This window comes from Erpetoichthys calabaricus (assembly GCF_900747795.2).
Source record: "Erpetoichthys calabaricus chromosome 1 unlocalized genomic scaffold, fErpCal1.3 SUPER_1_unloc_26, whole genome shotgun sequence".
NCBI classification, from domain to species: Eukaryota; Metazoa; Chordata; class Cladistia; order Polypteriformes; family Polypteridae; genus Erpetoichthys; species Erpetoichthys calabaricus.
In genome coordinates, this window is record NW_026261592.1 from 711,321 (window position 1) to 738,281 (window position 26,961).

Genomic DNA, 26,961 nt, shown 5'->3' on the forward strand with positions numbered 1-26,961 from the left:
AGATTCAATAATAACCTCATTCATTTGGAACTCAAAACACCCACGTATCCGAAGAGCGACCCTACAAAGACCTCAGGCAGAAGGTGGCATGGCTTTACCTAATTTTCAGTTTTATTACTGGGCAGCAAACATACAAGCCATAAAAACCTGGACACAAATAAATGCACATACACAGGCTTGGTCTGCAATAGAAGTAAAATCCTGTAGTACTTCTTTATATTCCCTGCTCTGCTCTTCAATAAATGAAAGTTATCGCAAATATACTAATAACCCAATTGTGCTTTACTCACTCAGAATATGGAACCAAATTAGGAAGCATTTTAAGATGGAAAATCTTTTATCAGTGGAACCTCTGCAAGGGAACCACCTCTTTCAACCTTCGCAAGTATATCCAGTTTTTAATACCTGGAAAAGTTTTGGGATTAAAATGCTCAGAGATCTTTATATAGACAACATATTTACATCTTTTGAACAATTACGTTCAAAATTTAACCTCCCAGCTACACATTTCTTTTACTATCTTCAAATTAGAAATTTTGTTAAACAGAAATTTCCCGATTTCCCCCACCTTGCACCCTCCACAATGCTGGAAAAAATACTGCTCAATTCCGAGGAAACAAACACTATTTCCGCAATATATAAAATCTTATTAGAGTCCCTACCTTTCAAAGATCCAAGAGGACATTGGGAAGAAGATCTCTTAATCAATATATCAGAAAAGGAGTGGAAGGTAGCAAAGCAGAGAATTCACTTGAGTTCTATATGCACAAAGCATAGAATTATTCAACTAAAAATTATATATCGAGCTCATCTGTCTCGCTTAAAACTGTCCAAAATGTTTCCAGGCCAGGATCCAACCTGCGAGCGCTGCAACCAAGCTCCTGCCTCACTGGGTCACATGTTCTGGGCCTGCACCAAAACCTAACATCATTTTGGACAAAAATTTTTAAGTGCCTCTCAGACAGCCTTAGTGTCACAATCCCTCCTAACCCACTAACAGCTGTGTTTGGTGTCCTTCCAGATGGACTGGAATTGGAGAAGGACAAGCAAACGGTGATTGCATTCACTACACTCTTGGCACGCAGACTTATTTTGTTAAATTGGAAGAATCCTAATTCTCCTCTTATAAGTCAGTGGGAAACCAATGTTTTATATTATTTGAAATTGGAAAAAATCAAATTTTCAGTTAGAGGATCTGTACAAAATTTTTTCAAAACATGGCAGGATTTAATCAATATTATTTTAGAATAAGAGAAATAACTATTATTGCATTTAACTCCCTTCTCCATCTCTTATTTATATAGATATTTACTTCTCCCCTTCTTTTGTCTAATGTTGCCTTATTAAAAAGCTTAAAGAAATTTTCCTTTAGCTAAGCTCTCCTTCTCAGGGGTGGGGTTTGATTTGTTTTCAAATTTGTTGGGTTATAAATTGATCTGTTTGTATGGAATGATTACAATGAAAATTAATAAAATAAAAATATAAATAGATGTGGATCACCTGATGAGCATGGTTCAAAATCCGGGTCAATGTCACTGTCATTACCTTGCATTGCAGTTTCTTCATCTGGTTTGTCTAAGGTCCAATCTTCTGGTGGTTTCAGAATTGGAAGACTGTTGTCATGTGGTATGGGTCTCATTGCTGAACGCAGATTAGGATATTCAATTAACTTCATGTTTTTGGCAGAGAAACCAGACATATTAGTCAAAAAGAAGTAACAGTTTGTCACATGGTCTTTCTGTTCTCTCCATATCGTTGGAACAGCAAACAGCATCGTCTTTCGAGTGCCTCTCAGCCAGGCTCTCAGACTGACAGCACATGTTGCACAGAAAATGTGAGGCGCCCATTCCTTGTCTTGATCACTAATTTTGCAGCCGAAATACAAATGATAAGCTTTCTTCACAAGAGCAGTCATCCAACGTCTCTGAGGCGCAAGTGTATATTCGCCACAGATATAGCTGAATGTATCACGGCTGTTACGACATTGACGAGACTTATCACCCGACACCAAAACGTCTATAGCATCAAGCTTACTTACTGTTATATTGTTACAGATACTATACTTTACTATACTGATACTATACATACTGTACACACTGACTATTGTTATTATCCAAATGAGCAGGATCGGTGTATGTACCTAGACATTCCCAGGCTACACAAACCGTTGTTTATATGTCACTTACGGGAGCGAAAATGTTTGGATACAAATATAAGAAAAAATCATGACAAAACTGAAACGGTACGTAATGGGTAAATTTTGATGTGATATTTGTGATCAGCACCCAAAAACCTATAAGAAACACCCAACAGTGTTCAAGAAGCAAAAACTTTGTTGTGCAGTGTAATCGTCTCTGTTGACATCGATGGGTGAACCTTAGGATGAATACAAACAACTGTGACAAATATTTGTAGAAATTTTCTGGACGAGTAGAGTGGTCTGAGTGACACGCTGAGCAGCTCAATGTCCGCAGAGCTCACTGCTTTTCTGACTGTTACTGATTGAGACCCCCACTTATATACAGATGGGCAGACACCACCGGGCCCTTTACCTGTGACGATGACGTCTCAATGATGAGCTCCATGACACTGATGGACTCAGAGAGCCACGTCTCCATAATGCAGGCTTCTCTGTATTCTGTCTGAACACCAGCTTTAGTTTGAAAATTCATCAAGTTGATTACGTAAGTTCTGCACAGTCGTCATTATTACAGTCCAAGTGGAATGTGTTGGGTTACCTGTTACCTCAAACGAGCCCCTCCACATCTGACCGATTTCAGTGTCCTCCGCTTCTCACCTTCATCAGACTCATCCTGTCTCTTCAAAGAGGAAAGTTCTGGAATCAGCTCTGGTCTGTGTCTGCACTCGGCAGGTACCATCACAGTAAAAACTCCTGTTTGTACTGAATCACTCAGGTGAATAGAAGACACATCGGGACGACAGCAAGAAAAGGGAAAAAGTATCATCAAAATAATAAAAACAAATAAAAGCAGACATTCCATAACACTTCAGGGACACAGACAGAGACAAACAGACCTGCTGCTGGTCACCACTAGAGCTGCCAGTCCTGAGTGGTAAATGACAGACAAGAATTCCAGTTTGTCATACTCATCCCGTGGTCACCTGTGACAAGTCCATCTGGTCACATGAGTGCAGGATGCCGTCAGTCTCATGTCTGTGACGTTCTTATCCAGTGTTGATGTCCACATGTCAGTCTGAATGACTTGGCACCAGTCAGTCCAGCGTGAAGGCAGGAGACCCTGTCAGGTATATAGCGCCTTACTTTATAAGAACAGCAGTGGTCTCGTGTTCACACTGCACTTCAGTGAAAAGTCCGAATACAAGTGGCCATTGAACCTTTGTGTTGTTTGTCCTTTTGTCTGTCTGCCTGCCTGCCTGCCTGCCTGCCTGCCTGCCTGCCTGCCTGCCTGCCTGCCTGTCTGTCTGTCTGTCTGTCTGTCTGTCTGTCTGTCTGTCTGTCTGTCTGTCGGCCCTTGTGTCCTCACTTCTCTCTCTTCTTCTCCACAGCCTGTCTGTTTGTGGTGTCTCCTCCAGATGTTGCTCAGCTCTCTCCTCAGCTCTTTCTGCTCCACACTCACGACTGACTGAACTGAACTTGAGCAGAAACATCATGAAGGATTCAGGAGTGGATCAGCTGTGTGAGGGGCTGAGGCGTGAAAACTGCAAATTAAAGAAACTGAAGTAAGTGAACGACATGTGTGTATGTGTGTGTGTGTGTCTGTGTGTGTGTGTGTCTGTGTGTGTGTCTGTGTCTGTGTGTGCCTCATTAATTTTATTTCCTGTCACATTATGGCTCTGACTTTTCCACTCCCACAACACAAATGCTGTGTTTAATCAGGACAGACTGCAGTGTCCCTTGTGGACAGAGAGATGGACGTGAGGTGACACAACTGCAGATTTCCTTTTAATAATTCAATTCATAAAGACAGCATTGTGACCCTGAGCCCCTCCACCACACTGGTCACTCTCCTCATCCTCTCTGTCCAGACTGTTGTTTTATTTCTTGTCCCACAATCCCATGCTGTCCATTCTTTATTTTAATCTCGTACTTGTTCCTGTCCTCCATTGTCACTTTCCCCCTTACACTCCCCTGATGTCCTCACTAAAGTTTGTTAAAAATCACTAAAATAGAATCAGGAGGAGGAACACAGTCAGTGTGAGGAGAAGAGACGACTAAAGTGACAGAATACAAAGAGGAGTGGACAGATAGAGCTGGACTGGAGTGACAGATAGGAACAAAGAGAATAGAATAACAAAGATAAGGAGAGACAAGAGAAGGAGATGAACAGCATGAAGAAAAGGACAAATAAAAGAGGAGGACAAGGCAGAGGATAAGGAGAAGGAGACAGAGGAGGACAGACAGAGGAACAGGAGGAAAGGTGGACAGCAGCAGTAGAAATGACCAGCCAGCCACACACAGAAAGAGAAGGTGACAGGGAGGAGAGGATTAGGACTGAAGGCAGTGTGGACAGTAAGGTGGGAGACACAAGAAGAGACCGCCATTATAGCCAAGTGGACTGAACAGGCCGACATCATTCTACAAGACATGACCCCCAGGTCTACACAGGACATCGACATATATCTGTCAGTGGGCTTAGTGACCGACAGGTGGACACACACATCATGTGCAGTAGACGACCAGAGACACTGAGAGGATTCTGGGAAGGTGACCTCAGTGGGAGTGTCAGTGAGATAATCCAGTGAAAATGTTACATGCTAACACACACTTCTAGCATATCAAAATGTAAACAGTAATTATTGGATAAAATAAAACTAAAACCACAAAAAAGCATATATAATCAGTGACTACCCTATATTTTTAGGGCTGTGTAGCTTGAACTATTATGGGAGCTCCTCGGCAAGGTTAATTTGCAGAAGATTTTCACTCCTAGAATGTTTGTCCCTTTCTCTTATAGATGTGGTCCATCTCGTTTATAAATTAAATGTTTTTGTTGAAAGGAATTCAGTGGAGGATAAAAATGAAACCTTCTTGTTCACACCAGGCCTTCATCCACATATGGCTGAATATTAAATTCTGCTTGTGTCATGTATTTACCGACTGATGTTGATTTGTCCTTTAGCTCATTTCCATGTCCCCTAAATGTGTTCTGCATAGAATTTGCACTTGGCGTCCTCTGTCCCCCTCTAGTAGACTGGTAGTCAAAATGAAATGGATCTCATAACTCAGTGTTTTCTCTCAATGTTCCTCTTTAGCAGTTTATCAAATGTTTTCATAGCCAGTGATGTCAGAGCCACTGGTTTGAAGTCTTTCAGGTTTTTAGGGTTTTTGTTTTTATCTACTGATATTCCTGTCACCTTTTTCCATACCTTTGTGAGCATCTGCTGTTTTCATGATAACTTTGAAAATAAAATAAAAATGGAGCTGAGCTGCTCAGCAAAAGTTCTCAAGAGCCCACCACTAACATGGTCTGCTCCAGGACTTTTATTTGGTTTTAATTTTCTAAAAGTGTTCTCTACGTCCTTCTGAACATAAACATCTCTCTCCGTTATCTGAAACCATCTTCTTAAAGCCGAGTCCTCGCTCACTCAAATCAAACTTCTCACATCTCCAGTTGTATTCATTAAACCCGTTAGCTCAATCAGAGCAGCAGTTTAAACCACAAACCCTTACGTGGTTTTTATTTTTTGACTGATGATGTCCAGGTAATGATTTAATGTCTGACCACATCGATCTCAAATTTTGTTTTGACAAATTCTGTTCAGTTTTATCCTTATGATCAACTTTATCTTTTTAATGTCAAGTTTTAAATCCCTTTGAGAAGCTCATGCCTCATTAGTATTTCCTCGTCTAAAGACACTTTTTCTTTTGCTATAATAATGACATTATAGATTTGATGAGCCAGGATGTGTTGATCAGATAGACCTTCACACATTTAGCTGAGATCAGGACGTCTTCACAAACAGAAACAGAGCTGCTGATCACATCACAAAGCTCAACTAAATCAGTGCAGGAGTCCATCAAAAGATCTCAGTGTGGACAATGAAAGCAGCCTTGGAGAATTTTGATTGAATCTTCACTCCAGAGCTTCATTGTCTTCTTGTGGACTTTTAAATTCCTAAACAACGTGTTGAATGAAAGAAATAGTGAGGAGTATTTCACAAGAGTGTTGCAGAATTACAAACAAAGTGCAAATCAGAAAATATCTTTGTGCTTTTGGTGCCTTTGTTTAAGGCCTGGTGACAAAGGTTAGGCTTCTGATGCTTTGATCTGAGTGTTCACTTTCAGCGTGTCGACTAAAGCTGTGATAATCGTCTCTGTTGACATCGATGAATACACACAATGGTGACAAATATTTGTGGAAATTCTCTGGACGAGTAGAATAGTCTGAGTGACATGATGAGCAGCTCAATGTCTGTAGAGCTCACTGCTTTACTGATTGTTACTGATTGTGACCACCATTAATATACAGACGGCAGACGCCACCGGGCCCTTTACCTGTGACGATGGCATCTCAGTGATGAAGTCTGTAACAATAAAGGACTCAGAGAGCTACATGTATCCAGCAGGGGGCACTAGCTCCCTTGTTGGAATAAGTTATTTTGTAATTGTGGCATGTTACATAACCTGAACCTGTATAGATATAATATAAAAAGGTGATACCCTCCCTTAGCTTTCTTTAATGATGGTTTACACTGCATAGCAGACGAGGAAGCCATGACAAGACCATCACAGAAGTGTTGGCCTGATGTATACAGTCTGCCATTTTCATCGCTGCATTGGAAGGATTTTCCAGATCAGATGACATTATCTCCCATCCATCCGTGTGCTGGGCAATATTCCAAGGTTTTATACTATTTCTCCATGTGCAGGCCAGAGATATTTTCATAACGAAAATGAAACTAGAACTTAAAATATAGTTTTTCATTTTACAAGAACGAGAACTGAAATTAATGCAAACAGAGAAACTAAAACTAAATAAAACAAAAAAATATTGATATGTGAACGAACTAAAATGAGAACAAAAATTTAGTAAAAAACAAAAAAAAAACAGAAATTGCATTTTCGTTCAGTCTGGTTCAGTCATGCAAAGGGTTTGATTGTAGGTCGCTCTGAGCATTCACTTATGTTGCACTGTTCACTATGTGGTTTTCTTGTAACTTGGGCTTTCTATAGTCACTTGGATCAACTACCGTAAAGGACCGTTATTTGTTTGTTGGCTCGTCGGGTTGAAGTAGTAAGCACGTGTGGTTGACGAAGGCGATTTTTGCACAGATGTTTGCAGGTAGAAAGCGAGAAATTAGTGATGTGGAAATACATTAATCACAGCATAAATGATAATAAAAGCAAATGTAGTGTGTGAAAAGAAGAAAAGAGTCTCAGAGTTTCAGTGCAGGACCAGCTGGATCAGTAGTGATAGGCCAGAACTTTTCTGGCACCTTGACTGCACTTCATACAGTCTCAACTGTCATCATGAAAAGTAAAAAAACTAATAATGATAACATAAAATAAATTTGTCCTCTAGTGTATGCTATAAATTTGTTGTCTGTGTGATTCCAAAAATTTTGATAATTTTTATAGTCAAAATCTATGAATTTGTGCATGTCCTGATCAAATACAGGGGAGAAACACGAGGTACGTCAGCAATGAGAATCACCTCACCTTGGTTGATGCCTGCAATTATCGCGTGCCTGTCACTGTCTCTCTGTATGTTGCCAATATAATGTTTGCATACACATTTATTACACACCCTGACTTTCCACAGTCTCACTAATATCTTTAATGAATGGGTGTGACATATTTAGTCTTGCTGATCGGACATAAAACCACAGTGAAAAGGTACAAGGTGAGGCAGACAGTATCGTGCCGCCCTGAAGGGGGTGCATGTGAGCCCAACAGGTGCTTGTTGCTGCTGTTCTTCTACGCAGAGGCGCTGATAAGTTAGTGATATCAGAAAGTCAAGTGCACTGCAGCAGGCCGTTTATTTTTATTTTTTGTTCCGACTGACTGCCAAAATGGAAGATTAAGAATTTTAAAAACTAAAGGAAAATAAGGAGGACTTTTACAAGAAAGTGACAGAGATTTTCCTGGAGAAGGTTAGGCGCATGGACTTCATTTACAAATAAAGGTAAGATCATAAACGGTTTTCAATTTTATAAAAAAATGGGATCAGACTAAGAAAAAAACAATCCAATATTTAAAAACTAAATTTTGACCTTAAATAAAATATTCTTTTGTTGAACAGTCTGTATTAAAATTGATTAAAGCATCAGAATTAAAAGCTTTTAAAAACATCTAAATATTTCAATTAGGGTCAAAATTGAAATCCTTTTTTTGTATACCACTCTATACTTTCATTTGTATTGAATGAGTATGAATTGTGGAATTTCAATGGTAAATTTAGAACATATGGAGGGTGAGGAGCAAATGCACTCTCTCTGCTCTCTCACTGCTATAAATGCCACGTTCTTTCTTAGCCAAATATGTGCCTTATCGATGTGAGTGTAAAGTATGCTGATGACATATGAAACATAACCAGTAGTCAATGTGCCAATTGAATAGTCAATAAGCTACTCTTTGGGGTTCATATATTTGTAACTCTGACTCAGAAGGAGTGAGTCAGTGCCTGACCAGCCATGAACCTCACTGCTCGTCAAGCGAATATTTTCACTGTGTGGCTATCTGCAGTGGACATCGTTGCAGCATGAACAAATCTCTCGAAATGCATGCTTGTTTAAAGCTTAACAGTTACATTTATTGAGTGCAATTCACAAGCCCAAGGTCACTTTACATACAGAGTAAAAAAAAATATTATGTAAAAAAGCCAAAACTAAATAAAATTAAAAATTGTTGTCTCCACTGAAAACTGCAACAAAATAAAAATAAAAATTCATTTTATAAAATAAAAAAAAAAACTAAAACTACAATTAATATCAGAACTGAAATATCACTGGTGCAGGCCCCCACTTAGGTGAATAATACAATTCTAAACAAGGCAAATAGAGGAAACAATTTCATACTGAGTTTGACACACAGAAATAGTACACGTTGCCCATTTCGCAGTTGTCCTTAACTTGTCTTTTCTTAAACTGCCTTGCAGTTCTAAATGCTGGGTTTCTGTACTAAATCTGGCTCAGCTGTGCATGTGAGTAGAAATTAAAGAAATGCAAATTTAAAATATTTGTACATAGCACAGTGACATATTAAACTTATATACTGAATACACCATGTCTGCATAATGCAGGCTTCTCTGTATTCTGTCTGACCAGCAAGCCCGCGATTCTTGAAAGAATCGCAAATCCAAGAATGGCAATCACTTTTTGTTCCCTCTGATACTTGAGTCGTGACTCCTTTCGTTTTTGAGCCGTGACTCCTTTCGCGCGCGCGTTGTCACAGTTGGTTTGAGCCGTGACTCCTTTCGCAAGCGCGTTGTAGGCGCACGTGTTGTCACAGTTGGTTAGAGCCGTGACTCCTTTTGTTTTTGAGCCGTGACTCCTTTCGCAAGCACGTTGTATGCGCGCGCGTTGTCACAGCATGGACCTTTGGTATGAGCCGTGACTCCTTTCGTTTTTGAGCCGTGACTCCTTTCGCAAGCGCGTTGTAGGCGCATGCGTTGTCACAGCATGGACCTTTGGGGATTCCATACATCCGGTGAGCCCTGCGCCCTGCGCCCATCCACAGTTAGTTTGAGCCGTGACTCCTTTCGCAAGAGCGTTGTAGGCGCGTGCATTGTCACAGCATGGACCTTTGGGGATTCCGTACATCCGGTGAGCCCTGCGCCCTGCACCTGTCACAGTTGGTTTGAGCCGTGACTCCTTTCGCAAGCGCGTTGTAGGCGCGTGCATTGTCACAGCATGGACCTTTGGGGATTCCGTACATCCGGTGAGCCCTGCGCCCTGCACCTGTCACAGTTGGTTTGAGCCGTGACTCCTTTCGCAAGCGCGTTGTAGGCGCGTGCATTGTCACAGCATGGACCTTTGGGGATTCCATACATCCGGTGAGCCCTGCGCCCGTCCGGTTTACAACCTTCGGTTAGTAATATGGATCATAAGCTGTAGTTTGTAATTCATCAAGTTGATTACGTAAGGACTGTACAGTCGCCATTATTACAGTCGAAGTGGAATGTGTTGGGTTACCTGTTATCTCAGACGAGCCCATCCACATCTGACCGATTTCAGTGTCCTCCACTTATCACTTTCATCAGACTCATCCTGTGTCTTCAAAGTGGAAAGTTCTGGAAGCAGCTCTTGTCTGGGTCTGCACTAAGCAGGTACTGTCACAGTAGAACTCCTGGCTGTACTGAATCACTCAGGTGAATAGAAGACGCATCGGGACAACAGCAAAAAAGTGATCACCAAAATAATAAAAACAAATAAAGCAGAGACTCCATAACACTTCAGGGGCACAGACAGAGACAAACAGACCTGCTGCTGGTCACCACTAGAGCTGCCAGTCCTGAGAAGTAAATGACAGACAAGAATTCCAGTTTGTCATCCTCACCCCATGGTTACCTGTGACAAGTCCATCTGGTCACACGACTGCAGGACGCCGTCAGTCTCATGTCTGTGACGTTCTTATCCAGTGTTGATGTCCACATGTTGGTCTGAATGACTTGGCACCAGTCAGTCCAGCGTGAAGGTAGGAGACCCTGTCAGGTATATAGTGCCTTACTTTATAAGAATGGCTGTGGTCTTGTGTTCACACTGCACTTCAGTGAAAAGTCCGAATACAAGTGGCCATTGAACCTTTGTGTTGTTTGTCCTTCTGTCTGTCTGTCTGTCTGTTTGTCTGTCTGTCTGTCCTCAATTCCTCACTTCTCTCTCTTCTTCTCCACAGCCTGACTGAATGTTGTCTCACCTCCAGATGTTGCTCAGCTCTCTCCTCAGCTCTTTCTGCTCCACACTCACAACTGACTGAACTGAACCTGAGTGAAAACATAAACATGGAGGAACTGGGAGTGGATCAGCTGTGTGAGGGGCTGAGGAGCGAAAACTGCAAATTAGAGAAACTGAAGTAAGTGAACAACAAGTGTGTGCGTGTGTGTGTGTCTGTGTGTGTCTCATGAATTTTATTTCTTGTCACATTATGGCTCTGACTTTTCCACTCCCACAACACAAACGCTGTGTTTAATCAGGACAGACTGCAGTGTCCCTTATGGACAGACAGATGGACATGAGGTGACACAACTGCAGATTTCCTTTAATAATTCAATTCATAAAGACAGCATTTTGACCCTGAGCCCCTCCACCACACTGGTCACTCTCCTCATCCTCTCTGCCCAGACTATTGTTTTATTTCTTGTCCCACAAGCCCACACTGTCCATTCTTTATTATAATCTCGTATTTGTTCCTTTCCTCCACTGTCACTTTCCCCCTTACACTCCTCTGATGTCCTCACTAAAGTTTGTTAAAATCACTAAAATAGAATCAGGAGGAGAAACACAGTCAGTGGGAGGAGAACATCATTCAACAAGTCATAACCTTCAGGTCTACGCAGGACATTATCATATATCTGTCATTGGGCTTAGTGACCAACAGGTGGACACACACATCATGTGCAGTAGACGTCCAGAGACACTGAGAGGATTCTGGGAAGGTGACCTCAGTGGGTGTGTCAGTGAGATACTCCAGTGTGAGGAGTGGCGCCCTCTTGTGTTTGTAACTCACACTTGTGTCTCTTGTGGGACATTAAAACAAGAATCTCACCACATGATAAGCATAGGTTGTCACATGACTTTCTCAATAATCCAGTATATAGCGCCTTTTTGATATTTTTATACACACATGGTCTTCACTGATGTCATCACAGGTCCAAACCCTCTGCCTCACAAATCCTTCTTTTGTCATTTCAGTCAGTCAGGGTTTTCCTCAATGCCAGCAGACAATGAAACGGTCGACTGGAGATGTGAATAATTTGACGTCACTAAGGACACCTGTCACACTAGTCCTGTGCTCCACTGGTCACTCTGGTCACTGCATGATTCTCTTTACTGCTAAATACAAAGCTGTGTGGTGACACATGTCAGGGGTCAATAGCAATGCACAAAAAGGGGAGAAAAGAAATCAACCTCGTTTAACTTACTGCTGTCAAACAGACACACACAAACCCAGAAGTTACTAAAGTTACTGAGTAAAGCTCGACTAACTAATTGACTAATTTGCTAATGAACAAGCTGACTAGTCGGCTGATATGATGAATAAATGGAGCTGACAGCAAACTTCGCATGACGTCTGCGCTGAACAAATTAAAGAATCAGAGCACACTTGTAAATCTGAGTGATGTGCACATTAATTAAAAGCAATCCTATTTAAGCTCCTTGTTCACATCCCAGTGGAGGAATGCAGGACATTTGAACCTTGTCTGAGAATAAAAATCATGCAATTTGAACCTACCTTTGTTGTCAGGTGTCCTAACCCAATCTTGTCCATATTGGTTTATGATTATTGATGTAGGAACCTGGGCATCACACTCGGCCTGTCCAGCATATGAAGTGCTCACAGTGCTGGGATTCTTGGTTTTTTTCACATTTTGCCTAAATGTATATTTTTTTCTGTGTATTTCATCTTATGTTTGAAACTGAAGGATTCAGGAAGTCACATTAGTCTCCTATATGAAACTCATTGTGATATTGTTACCATAAATCTGACCCTTTCCAGTTTATTGATTTCCCACAATGCCATTTTATTTAATGGACACACCTATTTTGGATGATCAGCGTTAAGATGCCAAGTTAGGTGGCTATGACCATTTCCCACAAAGTCACAGCTGGAATTTAAACCTGCGTCATTATCTCAGTATCCTAGAATTTTTATAGTATGATGTGTCCTGTTTTCTTTCCAATTCTGACCTCAGCTACCTTTCAGGAATATTCCGAAGTGAGAGAATTAGCAAAAACAGCTAATCTCAATGACTCGTGTCTTCCCAGACATTGAACCCTCAAGGACGTTTTTGCAGAATGACTTTATTGGCTTCATGTATTGTTTGCTAAGTAACATGTTTTGTGCTGGATGCTAAGATGCAGCCATCAAACAAAACATCAGGTCTGCTTTGTTTGGCAACTCCAGACAGTATGCCGTACTTTGGACTTAAGTTATTCCAGTTCAGGTACACTTAGAGGAGCATCCCTTTTTATGGCTCTCAAAGATTATATGGCAGTGGGTTGAAGATTCTCTGTATAGCTGTCTTGCTGTGTACAGATTGTGCTCATACCTTTCATGACCATCCTGGAAAGCTGATTTGAGGTATAAAATGACTGAGACAGAAAAGTTTTGTGCACCTGCCCATATAAAATCTTCAAGATGACATGAAAGAATTCCATTCACAGTAGCATCTTCATCTAACCAGTAAAAAAACTTCCAGATCCACTTGTGCCACATTTCCACTCATCTTCAGCATGATCTCCTTGACTTTATTGTACCAGTAAAGTGGCACATCTATGGGACCACACACACGTTTTCTGAGCCTCAATAGTCTTCCTTCCCTTTTCGCCTCTGTAGATATATGAATACAAAAGATCCTGAGACAGTGTCATACCCTGTTGAAAAGCACAGTTGATGTCCATGAAATAAACTTTCCATTGTCTTTGACAAATGATAGCTAAAAGAAGATGGAGAGGTTTTGGTGAACATGTTAGTGAATCACTATTGAGCTCATTCCTGTCTTGTTACTCAAACCCTCTGAACACTTAGGGATCGTTTATACTTCACACTCAGAACGCGTACGCACCCGCATCATGGCTGCCATGTGTTCTCAATGTTCATTTGATGCGTCTTCTAAGCAGGTCCTCAGAAATTAACGCGACACGTGTGCGAGTTGCAGTACCAGCAAAAAGACGGGGGGCGCAGTGTGCTAAAAGTTGGAATGTGACGTCAGAGTCTCTGTTTACTATCTACATGTGACAGAATGCCGCATTGTGGATCCTACGAGATTGGTATGCATGCTTCGATGTTTGATAAATGGTTTGATGTGGTGAAGCAAAATGCCGACATACAGATGTATTCGTGTTGCTTTTATATTCAACCGTTGCATATTCCCAATCGTAATAACACAATACATTTTAAAAGTCTCACATACCATCTTCTGTGCCTTCTTTTTTTCTAGGGCTTCCTCTGCTCCTGACAGCAGCGGATCGCCAGAAATAGATTGCCACACTGCGTACATTAAATGTATGATATTCCAACTCTCTGCACATGTAGAATCCTTAGATTTATACTTGATATCACTTTCATGATGAAAAGCATTAAAGTATGTATATTACCTTTTACAGATAAATTGGTAATTACGTTTAAATAATGAATACTGTTAATAATGACACACATGGGGGTGACACAGTGGCGAAGCATTAGCGCTGCTGTCTTGCAGGGAGTCACGTCACTGATATTCCCTGCCTGGAGTTTCCATGTTTTCCTGCTGAGTTTCCTCAGTGTGCTCAAGTTTCCTTCCAAAGATATGCAGATTTAGGGATTTGGTGCCGCTAAAATGACGCTAGTGTATGTGTGTGCTTGTATTCACCTTGCGATAAGCCGAGGCATCGTCCAGGGATTGTTTCTCACTCGTGCCCACTGCTTGCTGGAATGGACACATCCCTGGATTTAATCAATAAACATCCTTTTCAGAGATATTGCAGTAAGGTGTCATCGGAATTTAATGGGTGTTCTAGGCAATTCACAACACAGAGAAGCCAAACATGTTCTCACCATGATAATATCTCGCACTGCCACCTGGCGGATTCCTCCAGATTTACGTAAAATATGCATGCATGTATAAACACTACAACACTTGCATAGCAGAAGCATCCACTGCAGCATGCGTCATGTTGCGTAAAGTATAAACCCGGCCTAAGTGTGCTTTGGGTTCAGTTCCTGCTGAAGTGTCTTTTAAATTGCATATCCAGCTTGTGGAGATAGATAGATAGATAGATAGATAGATAGATAGATAGATAGATAGATAGATAGATAGATAGATAGATAGATAGATAGATAGATAGATAGACAGACAGACAGACAGACAGACAGACAGACAGACAGACAGACAGACAGTGTCACAAGAATGAGTCACAGACCCGTATATTGTTCCATGGTCGCAAAAATGAGTTAATTTGAACAGAGATGTTCACAGATTCAAGTCCAAAACAGAACTGATATTATTGAGGTAAGATAGCACCGGTACCTTGTGGGATTTCCCATGGATGGTTTGCAAAAGATTGAGAGAGACAGCCAGCGCACCACACTACCCCCTGGTCTGGCGAGAGGTTGTGAACTTGAGAGAGAGCATTGGTGTTGTCATGAAGAGTGCCCTTACGATGAACAAGGGAAACCTTGTATGGTTGTAGGTCAAGAAACCACTTAGTGACCCGCGGATTAGACTCTGTGCAAGGCCATCCACTACAGGGGTGTGTGATCCGTCACAATAGTAAATTCACGGCCCAAGAGGTAGTACCTCAACTGAGTAATTGCCCATTTAATCACAAGGGCCTCTCGTTCCATCACCGCATACTTAGTCTCCTTATCCAACAGCTTCTGGCTAAGGTACATGACAAGGTGTTCAATACCATTGACGCTTTGGCTCACACGGCACCCAGGCCTGTGTCCGAAGCGTACATCTGGAGTATAAAAGGTAGTGAAAAATTAGGTGCTTTCAATATAGGTGCTGCCGTAAGGGCCTGCTTCAGGTTACAAAATGCAGCGTCTGTCTGAATGCAGTCTTTACCTTTGCGGAGTCCATTAAAGGAACCTGCCAGTACCCCTTCATCATGTCAAGAGTGGTTGCCTGTCCAAGTCTCTCAAGGATGTCATCCACTCAAGGCATTGGATAGGCATCAAATTAGGAGTCTTGATTAAGCCAACGGTAGTCATTGCAAAATCTCCAACTCCTGTCAGGTTTACTAACCAATACTATTGGACTGGACCAGGGACTATAACTTTCCTCTATAACTCTTAGTTCCAGCATGCGTTTGATTTCAAGCTCCACCTCTGCCTTTTTTGCCTCAGGAAGCTGATAAGGGCGTTCTGGAATGATAACCTCAGGTTCTGTCACGATGTCATGCACAATCAGGGAAGTCCTTCCAGGTTTTTCACTAATTACCTCCGGGATGGACAAAATAGCTACTTGAGCTCCCATCTCTGTCTATCAGTTAATTCAGGGCCGAAGTTAAGGTTACTGTTCTGAGCAAAGAAGGAGCGGGGCAGAGCAGAGAAGGGATTGGGATCCCTTTCCTTCCATGACTTCAGCAAGTTTACATGATAAACCCTCTCACTTGGTCGACGATTGGTTTATTTCACCAAATAATTGGTTGTCATCCATATAATAATTCAAAAGAAGAGAACACCATAGAGGCTTGTGGGACTTCCCTATAGGCAAAAAGTACGAAGAGGAGGATCTGATCCCAGTTCCTCCAGTCCCCACTGACCACCTTGTGGAGCATTTGTTTGAGAGTCTGATTAAATCTCTCTACTTGACCATCGGTTTGAGGTTGATAATGCTTTAGTTTAAGTAACTTGGCCGTCTCCTTGAACATCTCTGAGGTGAAAAGTGTCCCTTGGTCTGTAGGGACTTCCTTAGGGCCGACACGCGTAAAGATCCCTATAAGTTCCCATGCAATCGCCTTAGATGTGGCTGAGCACAAGGGAACAGCCTCTGGATATCGAGTAGCATAATCCATGAGGACTAATATATGTTTGTGTCCTCAGGCTGAGGACTCTAGGGGTCCCACTATATCAACCCCAATTTGTTCAAAGGTAATGTCAATCAAGGGAGGGGGAATGAGAGGAGCTCGGACCTTCTTAGGAATTTGCCATAATTGACACTCTGGAGGGCGGCACGGTGGCGCAGTGGTAGCGCTGCTGCCTCGCAGTTAGGATAACCGGGTTCGCTTCCCGGGTCCTCCCTGCATGGAGTTTGCATGTTCTCCCTGTGTCTGCGTGGGTTTCCTCCCACAGTCCAAAGACATGCAGATTAAGTGGATTGGCGATTCTAAATTGGCCCTAGTGTGTGCTTGGTGTGTGGGTGTGTTTGTGTGTGTCCTGCGGTGGGTTGGCTCCCTGCCAGGGATTGGTTCCTGCTTTTTCCCCTGTGTTGGCTGGGATTGGCACCAGGTGACCCTGTGTTCAGACTCAGCGGGTTGGAAAATGGATGGATGGATGGATGGATGGATGGATGACACTCTGGACAAGAGACACAAAAACGACGAACCTCCTCATTAATTCCTGGCCAATAAAATCTGAGCTTAATTTGCTCTAAAGTCTTTTCAGTGCCCAAATGGCCTCCTAGGAAGTGTTCATGTGCCAGTTCACAGACCTGCTGCCAGTAGGTTCGTGGGATTAACAACAACGTCCGCCCCCCCCAAAATGCTCTGCTCCTCTATATAATAGGTCATATTCAATCACAAAATGAGGACCCTGTGGCATGGGCCGATGTGTGCATTGGCCATTGACAAGGACCACTGCATTTCTCACAAACTTTAGGGAGTCATCGTTCCACTGCTCCCTTTTTACAGAAGCCAGTGTCTCTCTAAACTGAGAGGGGATCTGGTCTGACCTTAAGGGGCGGGGAATCCTCCTGGCTCGTTGTGGCACTGGTAGATGACGCACTTGCCTGAGACAGTCCTTGAATCTCCCCATCCACTTTCTGGTCTGCTGGATCTCTCTTCACCGGCTGGTTACATGGCATGGAGACAGCTTGAGTCAGGTTAGTCCTTTCTATAGCTAGGCCTATATTGCAATCGGGAGTAGTTAGTAGTAAACCGCATTTATTGTCAGACCAATCCTGTCCTAGAATCACCGGAAAGGGTGGTTTGGGGAGGACCGCTACAGGGAATTTTTTTAGCGATCATCAATAACTGATGAAACATAAGGCTGTTTTATAATAACAGGTTTCACTGTGTATGCATCTAAGACTGGTCTTTATTTTTTACCATTGTCGCGATCGTACATATGGAGACAATGGAAATGTTGCTGCCGGAATGCAGAAGTACTTTGACTCAGAAGCCATTTAAAATGACTCCTGTATGAGTCATAGTCAGGGTGTTTGTAAGTGCCCATAACTGTTCCCCCTCTCTCCACCTGCATCCCTCCTTGCTTTCGGGTAAGTGGCATGCCCACCAGCCTGGAGACTTTGGAACAGGCTCCGGTTTACATGAAAGAGACCTTATTTGTGGGACATAATCCCTATAGAGTCCACTAAAGGACCGTTCTGCTCTCTCAGATTTCAAGGCTGGCTTGGATGTTTCTATGAGCTATATTAGCTCCTCCATGAAGTGAAAGTCTCCCCAGACCAGCTGGGTAAAATTGTTGGGAAAACCTTTTTTTAATATAAAGCTAGGCTGCCTGCTGTACTATTTGGAAGGTGGTCAGTTCAAATGGCCATTGCCATTGTACCACCAGTTCCCAGAGGGCAAAAGCTTGCTCCTGGATTGACCTCTTTGGATCGAATTCCCAAGTTTTGAATTTTTCTACCTGCTGGCCTGGGGATAGCCCATATTTATCTGGGATCTTGATCCCAATGGGCGGCTCAGCTCTCTCCTCTAAGAGAACATAATAAGCCCCTTTCATTTTAAGCCCAGGAAACAGCCCACATCTGTGTGTCTCGTCCACACTCTCCCTTTGGTTGTTGTGGGAGAGGAGCCTGTACCAGGTCACTCCGGACCACTGGACAAACCCCCCACCTGGAAACGTGGCCCTAGTATTCTCCCACCTGGTTAGACTTTAGGTTCCATCCCAGTTTCTTCTCGGAATCACAAATCCTGCCAACTATGCCACTGTCACAAGAATGAGTCACAAACATCATGAAGGTTTGGGGCAGCCACCAGTATATTGTTCCAAGGCAGCAAAGATTAGTTAATTTGAACAGAGATGAACAATGATGTTATTGAGGTAAGATGGCGGCTTTAAAGGCCAGTAAAGGAAATTACATCATCAGGGCAGGAACCGGAAGTGACGTCATCGGGGCCGAAAATTACATTATTATTGGGGTCAAACCTGGTAGTGACGTCTTCAGGACCGGACGTGACATCATTATTTGCATTGGAAACTGAAGTGACATTATCAGTGGCACTAGTACCCTGCAGAAATTCCCGTGGATGGTCTGCAAGAGAGACAGTCAGCACAACCTGCCACCCCCTGGTCTGGCTTGGAATTACTATCATTTAGGCCCTTCTGCTTTATCCCATTCGCATGTGTGTGACAATAGATAGATAGATAGATAGATAGATAGATAGATAGATAGATAGATAGATAGATAGATAGATAGATAGATAGATAGATAGATAGATAGATAGATAGATAGATAGATAGATGTGAAAGGTATTATATAATAGATAGAAATAGCTGGTTAACAACAGAACTACAGAAGACGGGTACCAGTAAAAATGAAAGGAGAGTGAGAACAGTTGTGTTTTATGGGTTAGAGATGGTGGCACTGACAAAAAACAGGAGACAGAGCTGGAGGTAGCAGAGTTAAAGATGCTAAGATTTACATTGGGCATGATGAGGATGGACATGATTAGAAATGAGTACATTACAGGGTCAGCTCCAGTTGGACGGTTGGGAGACAAAGTCAGAGAGGCGATATTTCATTGGTTTGGACATGTGCAGAGTAGAGATGCTGGGTATACTAAGAGATGCATATTAGAGATGGGGCTGCAAGGCAGGAGGAAGACCTAAGAGAAGGTTTATGTGGAGAGAGAGAACATGTAGGTTGTGGGTATGTTTTGTCTTGGTAGAGTAATATATATTGCTCTACTTTCCCCTAATGTATTATTAATATGTAGCCTTAGAATGCCTAATCTCACAGACTTACCACTGTTTATAAGGTATTATTGTATATAACTTATCCCCACCTTCCCTTCTATATCTATAACCTTAGGCAATTGGATGTAGTAAAAGACAAGCAGAAGTTAAGTTACAGTTTAAACAATGTATTAGTATTATTGATAATATTCATAAATAATAACAAAATGCAAAGTACATTTGAATATTGGCAACCATACAACCTGATTAAATGATGATATGTAGTTCAAGTAGCACACAGTCTTCTAGTTACTTAAATGTCTCTAGTTAAGGCATCATTGATGCTCAGCTTTCAGCCACATGTCTGTTCAAAATGGCTGCTGAGCTGTGCTGTTCATTGTGTTCTCTTCATCATCACAGGTTAGCAAGAGAGATGCTTCTTCATCATATGTTGGTTGGTAAGAGAGAGATACTGAGGTTAAACACATAGATTTATAGATGTTCTGTCCAACCTCGAGAGCCAATAGCACATCATGGTGCTTAAAGGCTTCTGAACCAAGCCAATTCCAAACAGCCATACTTCAGACCAATGGGGGAAATAGAACATCTTAACACCTGCCACCAAACCATATGTTAAAGTACACCTTCGCCCATTTGCGGGGGTAGAAATGACTTTAGCAAAGAAACACTTGCCAAACTGGTTTAAAACACACATCCCCCAAAAAATTCAAACAGACCCATTCCTAAAAGGGGGGGGGGGGGGGGGGGGTAAACACTAAATTACATTGCTTTGTCTAAATTACAAATAAAGATATACAGTACAAAATATTCATCAAGTTATATGTAAAATCTCACATCACAACAGGGTGTAACAGAGGAAGATGACGAGGACAGAAAGATATGGAAAATGAGGATGTGCTGTGGCAACCCCTAACAGGAGCAGCCGAAAGAAGAAGAAGATAGATAGATGTAACTTTATTTGTCCCCAGAGGAAAATGTGTCAATAAAGATAATGATTGACTATAGCACAAAAGGAATTACAGTAATAATACATGCTGACATACACTTTTACCATATTAAAATGTAAAGAATAATAATTAGATTAAATAAAAGTAATGCAACAAAAAAATATAAAATCAGTGATGAACCTACATTTTTGGGGCTCTGAACATTTAACTCTTATAGGAGCCCCTTTGCAATCAACAGTTAATTTTAATTTTAACTAATATTTTGTATTAAATTACACTACAAAATAAATATAATAACATTTTACAAAGCCCTTTTCATATTATGTATAAGCAAAATCTCTAGGCAGTTTGGACTAAAATCCCATCTAAGCCCCAAAGGTTAAACTTCATTATTTTCATATTGTGTTGTGTATGTCAGACTTATTACACATTAATTTATGTTAATACAGATAGAGATTTATCTTCTTTTTCTTTTTTTAAGGCTGTGTTTCTGTTTGAGTGTGTTGGTGCTCAAGCTATATTCATACTTTGTGAACAGAAATCTATTTAATTTCATGTGAAGTAAATAGGCCTGCTAATTTGTTTGCACTGAGTGTATCGTTACAATGAGTGGCACTCTGATAGTTGTTTCTCATTACATGCGTATTTGCACTTCATTTTTCTTTATTCTTGTATTAACATGGGGTTGATAGTTTGGAGGGTGGCATGGTGGCGCAGTGGTAGCACTGCTGCCTTGCCTTAAGGAGACCTGGGTTCACGTCCCGGATCCTCCCCGCGTGGAGTTTGGATGTTCTCCCTGAGTCTGTGTGGGTTTCCTCCGGGTGCTCTGGTTTCCTCCGACAGTCCAAAGTGATGCAGGTTAGGTGCATTGGCGATTCTAAATTGTCCCTATTGTGTACTTGGTGTGTGTGGGTGTGGGTGTGTGTGTGCCCTGTGGTGGGCTGGTGCCCTGCCTGGGGATTTGCTCCTGACTTGCTCCCTGTGCTGGCTGGGATTGGCTCCAGCAGATCCCCTGTGACCTGTGTTAGGATATAGCAGGTCGGATAATGACTGACTGACTGACTGATAGTCTGGAAATGTAATAATAAATGTAATAAAAGTTTCAAAAATATTTATGATTCCTACAAAATGCAAGAAATAACATTACATTTGGTGTAAAACACATTATGACTTGTTTGGGACTTAAAATTTAAGACTTGACTCATAACTTGTCTGCTTTGACTTGAAACCATAAAGAGTCATTCAGGCATCCTGCTGAATCCACACCTTCAGAGACTTCCAGCTGGCACAGAGTTAAAGGGTGAGGGTATCACATTGGCGAGTCTAATAAAGTGCCCCCTGAGTATCCACTCGCACTTCTTTGAGGACTGTACACTGATGTCACACACCCGCTGAGCATATCTGCACTCTTTTGTCTAATTCACAGTGGCCATGTTCCTTTGTATTTGCACTAACACTCACTCTCACAGGCCTCTCACCCGCTCTACACACAGGGGTCCCTGTTGCAATAACGCTTTGTCTATGATGTGGTCATGAGATGTGTAATATATAAATTGGTGAGGTGTGTTAATAATGTTGGATATTATAGCTAAGATGAAGCTTTTTAAGTGAATAAAATACGTAAATAAGAATGTGGAGCTCATAAGGAAAGGCAGACGTGGTGTGTGATGGGCGCTCATCGCTGCCCTGAGACTCAGATCTGAATAAGCAGGTGTGGGAAATGGATGGATGATTGAATTTGAGTCTGCAATCAGGGATTTGAGTTAAACAATAATTGTATGCTTTGCGCATATGGAGCTTGAGTGAATTCTCTGCATTGCTATTTTCCACTCCTTTTCTGATATATTGATTAAGAGATCTTTTTCCCATTGACCTCTTGGATCATTGAAAGGGAAGGACTGTAAAATAATTTTATATGTTGCAGAGATGGTGTTTAAGTCTTCGAAATTGAGCAATATTTTTACCGGCATGGAGGAGGGTGCAAGATGAGGAAAATCAGGCAGGTTCTGTTTAACAAATTTCCTAATTTGAAGACAGTGAAAGAAATGTGTAGCTGGAAAGTTAAATTTGGAATGTAATTGCTCATAGGATGCAAAGATGTTGTCTATATAAAGATCTCTAAGCAATTTAATCCCAAATCTTTTCTAGATATGTTTGTGAGGGTTGAAAGAGGTGGTTCTCTTTCAGAGGTGACACAGATAAAAGATTCTCCATCTTAAAATGCTTTCTACATTGGTTCCATGTCCTGAGTGAGTGAAGCACAATTGGCTCATTAGTATATTGGTGATAACTTGCATTTATTGGGGCACAAAGTAGGGAATATAAAGAAGTACTGCAGGATTTTACTTCAATTGCAGACCAGGCCTATGTTTGTTCATCTATTTGTGTCCAGGTTTTTATAGCTTGTATGTTTGCTGCCCAGTAATAAAACTGAAAGTTGGGTAGAGCCATGCCACCTTCTGCCTTAGGTCTTTGTAGGGTCGTTCTTTGGAAACCTGGTTGTTTTGAGTTCCAAATAAATGAGGTTATTGTTGAATCCAATTGCTTAAAAAATTATTTATTAATGTATATTGGAATGTTTTGAAATAAAAAAGAAGCTTAGGAAGGATATGCATCTTAACAATGTTAATTCTTCCAGCTAGAGTGAGATGAAGGGTTGACCATCTATGCAAGTCTTGCTTAATTATTTCCATACAGACAGGGAAATTTTGTTGATAAAGAGCTTTGTGTTTACTTGTGATATTTACCCCTAGGTATTTAAACTGATCTGCGATAATAAAAGAAAAGGTGTCCAATCTGATATTGTATGCTTGAGAATTCACCAGAAAGAGTACACTTTTATTCAGATTAATTCTGAGACCAGAGATCTTTTGAAATTCTTTAAGTGCTGTTAAGACTGCAGGCACAGTATTTCGTGGGTCTGATATATACAGTACCATATCATCTGCTTATAGAGAAATTTTCTGTTCCAGTCCTTCTCTGATAATCCCCTTTATCTGATAAGCATTTCAACAGTGAACCGCCAGTGGTTCAATGGTGATTGCAAATAGCAGTGGTGACAAGGGGCATCCTTGTCTGGTACCACATTCTAGTTTAAAGTAGTCTGAGCAAATGTTGTTAATACAAATTGAAGCTTCTGGATTGGTATACAGTAGTTTGATCCATGCACAGATGTTCGGGCCAAACCCAAATTTCTCTAATGTATTGAAAAGGTGTTTCTATTCAATCATGTCAAATGCTTTTTCTGCATCCAATGATAACAATATTTCTGGGGTGTTTGACTTTGCTGGTGAGTATATTACATTAAACAGGCGTCAGAGATTGGAAGATAAGTGTCGTACCTTGATAAATCCAGTTTGATCTTGTGATATTACCGAGGACAGCACTTTCTCCATCCTTCTAGCTATGATTTTTGAGAGTATCTTAACATCATTATTCAGAAGTGAAATTGGTCTGTATGATGCACTTTGTAATAAGTCCTTATTTTGTTTAGGAAAGACGGTGATTAATACTTGGCGAAAAGTTTGAGGTAGAATTTGATTGTCTCTAGCTTCTGTAAATGTTGCTAATAGGAGGGGAGCTAGCTGAGTGCTAGCTTTCCCGCATTGAAGTGACTTTATAGCATCTAGTAATTCTGATAGCGCCAGAGGTTTATCCAGTTCCTCAGCACTAAAAGTATCTATTTGTGGTATCTGAAATGTATCCAGAAATGCATTAGATTGTGTGTTGCCTTCTTTAAACTCAGTAGAATATAAGGATTTATAGTAGTCTCTAAATGTGTGCATTATATTTTTATGGTCAATGATTTCTTCTCCGTTTGTGTTGGTGATTCCTGGGATTGCATTGCGAACTTCTTGCTTGTGGATTTGTTGAGCTAAAAGCTTATTAGCTTTCTCTCCATGTTCATAGTAGTGATGTCTTGCTTCATAAATTAGTTGTTCACTTTCTTTAGTTGTCAAGAGGTTGAGCTCTGTATGCAGAGCCTGTCTTTTCCTATGCAGAGCCTCGCTTGAACGCCTGGCATGTTCTTCATCTATTCTAGTAATTTCGCTTCTTAGCTCTAATACTTTCTTGGTTTGTAATTTATTCCTGTGGGAAAGATATGAAATAATCTGTCCTCTTAAGAAGACCTTTAGAGTTTCCCAGAGTATTCCTGCAGAAACCTCTGAGGATGTATTTGTCTCTAGGAAGAAGCTGATTTGTTTGGATATAAATTCTGTACAGTTCTCATCTGTTAATAGAAGCGGGTTAAGATACCATCTGCGAGGTGAGTGTGTGGGGCATAATGATTTTAGCTCCAAGATCAGAGGTGCATGGTCGGAAATAACAATAGCATCGTACTTGCAAGATTTAATCGCAGGCTAGAAGTTATTATCTATAAAAAATAGTCAATTCCTGGGTAGCAATGATGTACTGGTGTGTAGAACGAATATGTTCTTGAGTTTGGGTTTAGAAACCTCCAGGGGTCTGATAAGTTGTGATCAGTTACAAACCGTGTAATTGTCTTTGCAGTGTTAGATGTCATCCCCCTGTCACAGGAGTCCTTTCTAAGAGTGGATTTAAAACACAATTAAAGTCCCTAGCCATTATAATTTCATGAGTATTCACATTGGGAATGGATGAAAATATATTTTGCATGAATTCCTTATCATCGTCATTAGGTGCATAAACATTTATCAAAATCATCTTACAGTTAAATAAGTTGCCCATGACCATCACATATCTCCCTTCAGGATCAGATACTACATCTGATGCTACAAATGAGACTGTGCTATGTATGAGAATTCCCACACCTCTAATTTTCTTTATAAAGATAGAATGGAACATTTGGCCAGTCCAGTCTTTTTGCAGCCGGAACTGATTCTTGCTTAGTAAGTGGGTCTCCCGTAAAAATATTATTTTAACGTTTAAACCTGTTAGGTGAGAGAATACTTTCTTTCTCTTTAATTCGTGATTCAGGCCTTTAACATTCCAGCTCACAAAGTTAACTGTTCCATCATGGAGATATTGATTCTGAATTTTTGATGCCATTTTATAGTCTTAACTGGAAGTGAGACAGCTTTAACCTTAATTTCCAATTTCCTCACGAGTTATTACCATGCAGCCTATTATTACATTGATAGTTATAATTATAAGAATTAAAAGTATAGATTAGATATATCCTGCTCTCTTTCTCTCCCCTCCTTATCCCCCTCCCCTTTTGCCTCCCCACGTGAGGCTGAACCCCACTTCACAAAGTCCCGTTCCTCTGACATACCTAGAGACAGAGCACGTCCAAAACAAAACAAGCCCCCACACAGCAGCTTTTGAGGATTAAAAAGTAGAGATATCTACTACCAATAAAGTCTAAATACTATATGCCTAAAATATAATTATTAACAGACTATAAGCATATAATCTTCAGCAGTCTTAAAGTATTAAGATAATAAACCCAGGGAGTGGTGTAAAAAAGTGGTCTTGGATAAGCACAGTAAATCCTAATGTAATAATAACTATAAGAATAAACCAAGGGTATAATGTTAAAAATAATTAAAAATCAATTTCTTCCACACACACGTCTATAACTGTAATTAAAACATAAAGAGAAAGCATCTGAGTAATGAAAAGGATATATAATTATGGTACCCATATCATTAGAAGTGGATTAGACAGCAGGTGATATCTCCTTAATCTCCTTGCCATGCCATGACAGGATGCGACTCACTATTGTGTTTCAGAATAGTGTTGGGATCAGCTTTCTTAATTCCTTTTCTGCTTCATCCTTGCTGGAGAAGACATAGTTTTGGCCTTGAAAATCCACTTTCAGTTTGGCAGGATACAAGAGGCTGTATTTGATTTTGGCTTGCCGTAACCGCTGTTTAATGTTGTAGAAGGCTGAACGTTTAGCAGCTGTTGCGGGAGAGAAATCAAGGAAAATACAAATGTGGTTATTTTCAAATATAATCTCTTGCTTGTGTCTGAGGAGTGCCATCATATCTAGCTTACATAGTAACCTCTCGAAGCAGACAATAAAAGACCTAGGTCTAAGGATATTTGATCCGCATATGCTGTTATGTTGGTATCTGATTTAAAGTCCTATCCAATTATTTTAGAGAATAGTTCAACTGCAATCTTCACTGGGTTTGGACTTCATGATTTTCAGGTAGACCTTCGATTCTAATATTATTCCTTCTGCATCCATCTTCCAGAGCCTTCCAGAGTCTGTCTCCGTGTTTTTTGGATTTGGAATTTGCAGCTGTAGCTTTTCCATCGGCATTAGATGCCAATTGTTTCTGTTTCAATTCGAGC

At 41.0% G+C, this 26,961-nt stretch overlaps 1 protein-coding gene across 1 annotated transcript in view; it reads left to right on the forward strand.

Annotated features, from left to right (window-relative positions):
- LOC114643296 (NACHT, LRR and PYD domains-containing protein 3-like) overlaps positions 1–26,961 on the forward strand; it is a 182,591-nt gene that overhangs the window by 114,441 nt on the left and 41,189 nt on the right. Inside the window, exons 8-9 of the mRNA XM_051921826.1 lie at positions 3,529–3,702; positions 10,817–10,993. Coding sequence (XP_051777786.1) covers positions 3,529–3,702; positions 10,817–10,993 — 351 coding nt within the window. The remainder of the gene's footprint in view (positions 1–3,528; positions 3,703–10,816; positions 10,994–26,961) is intronic.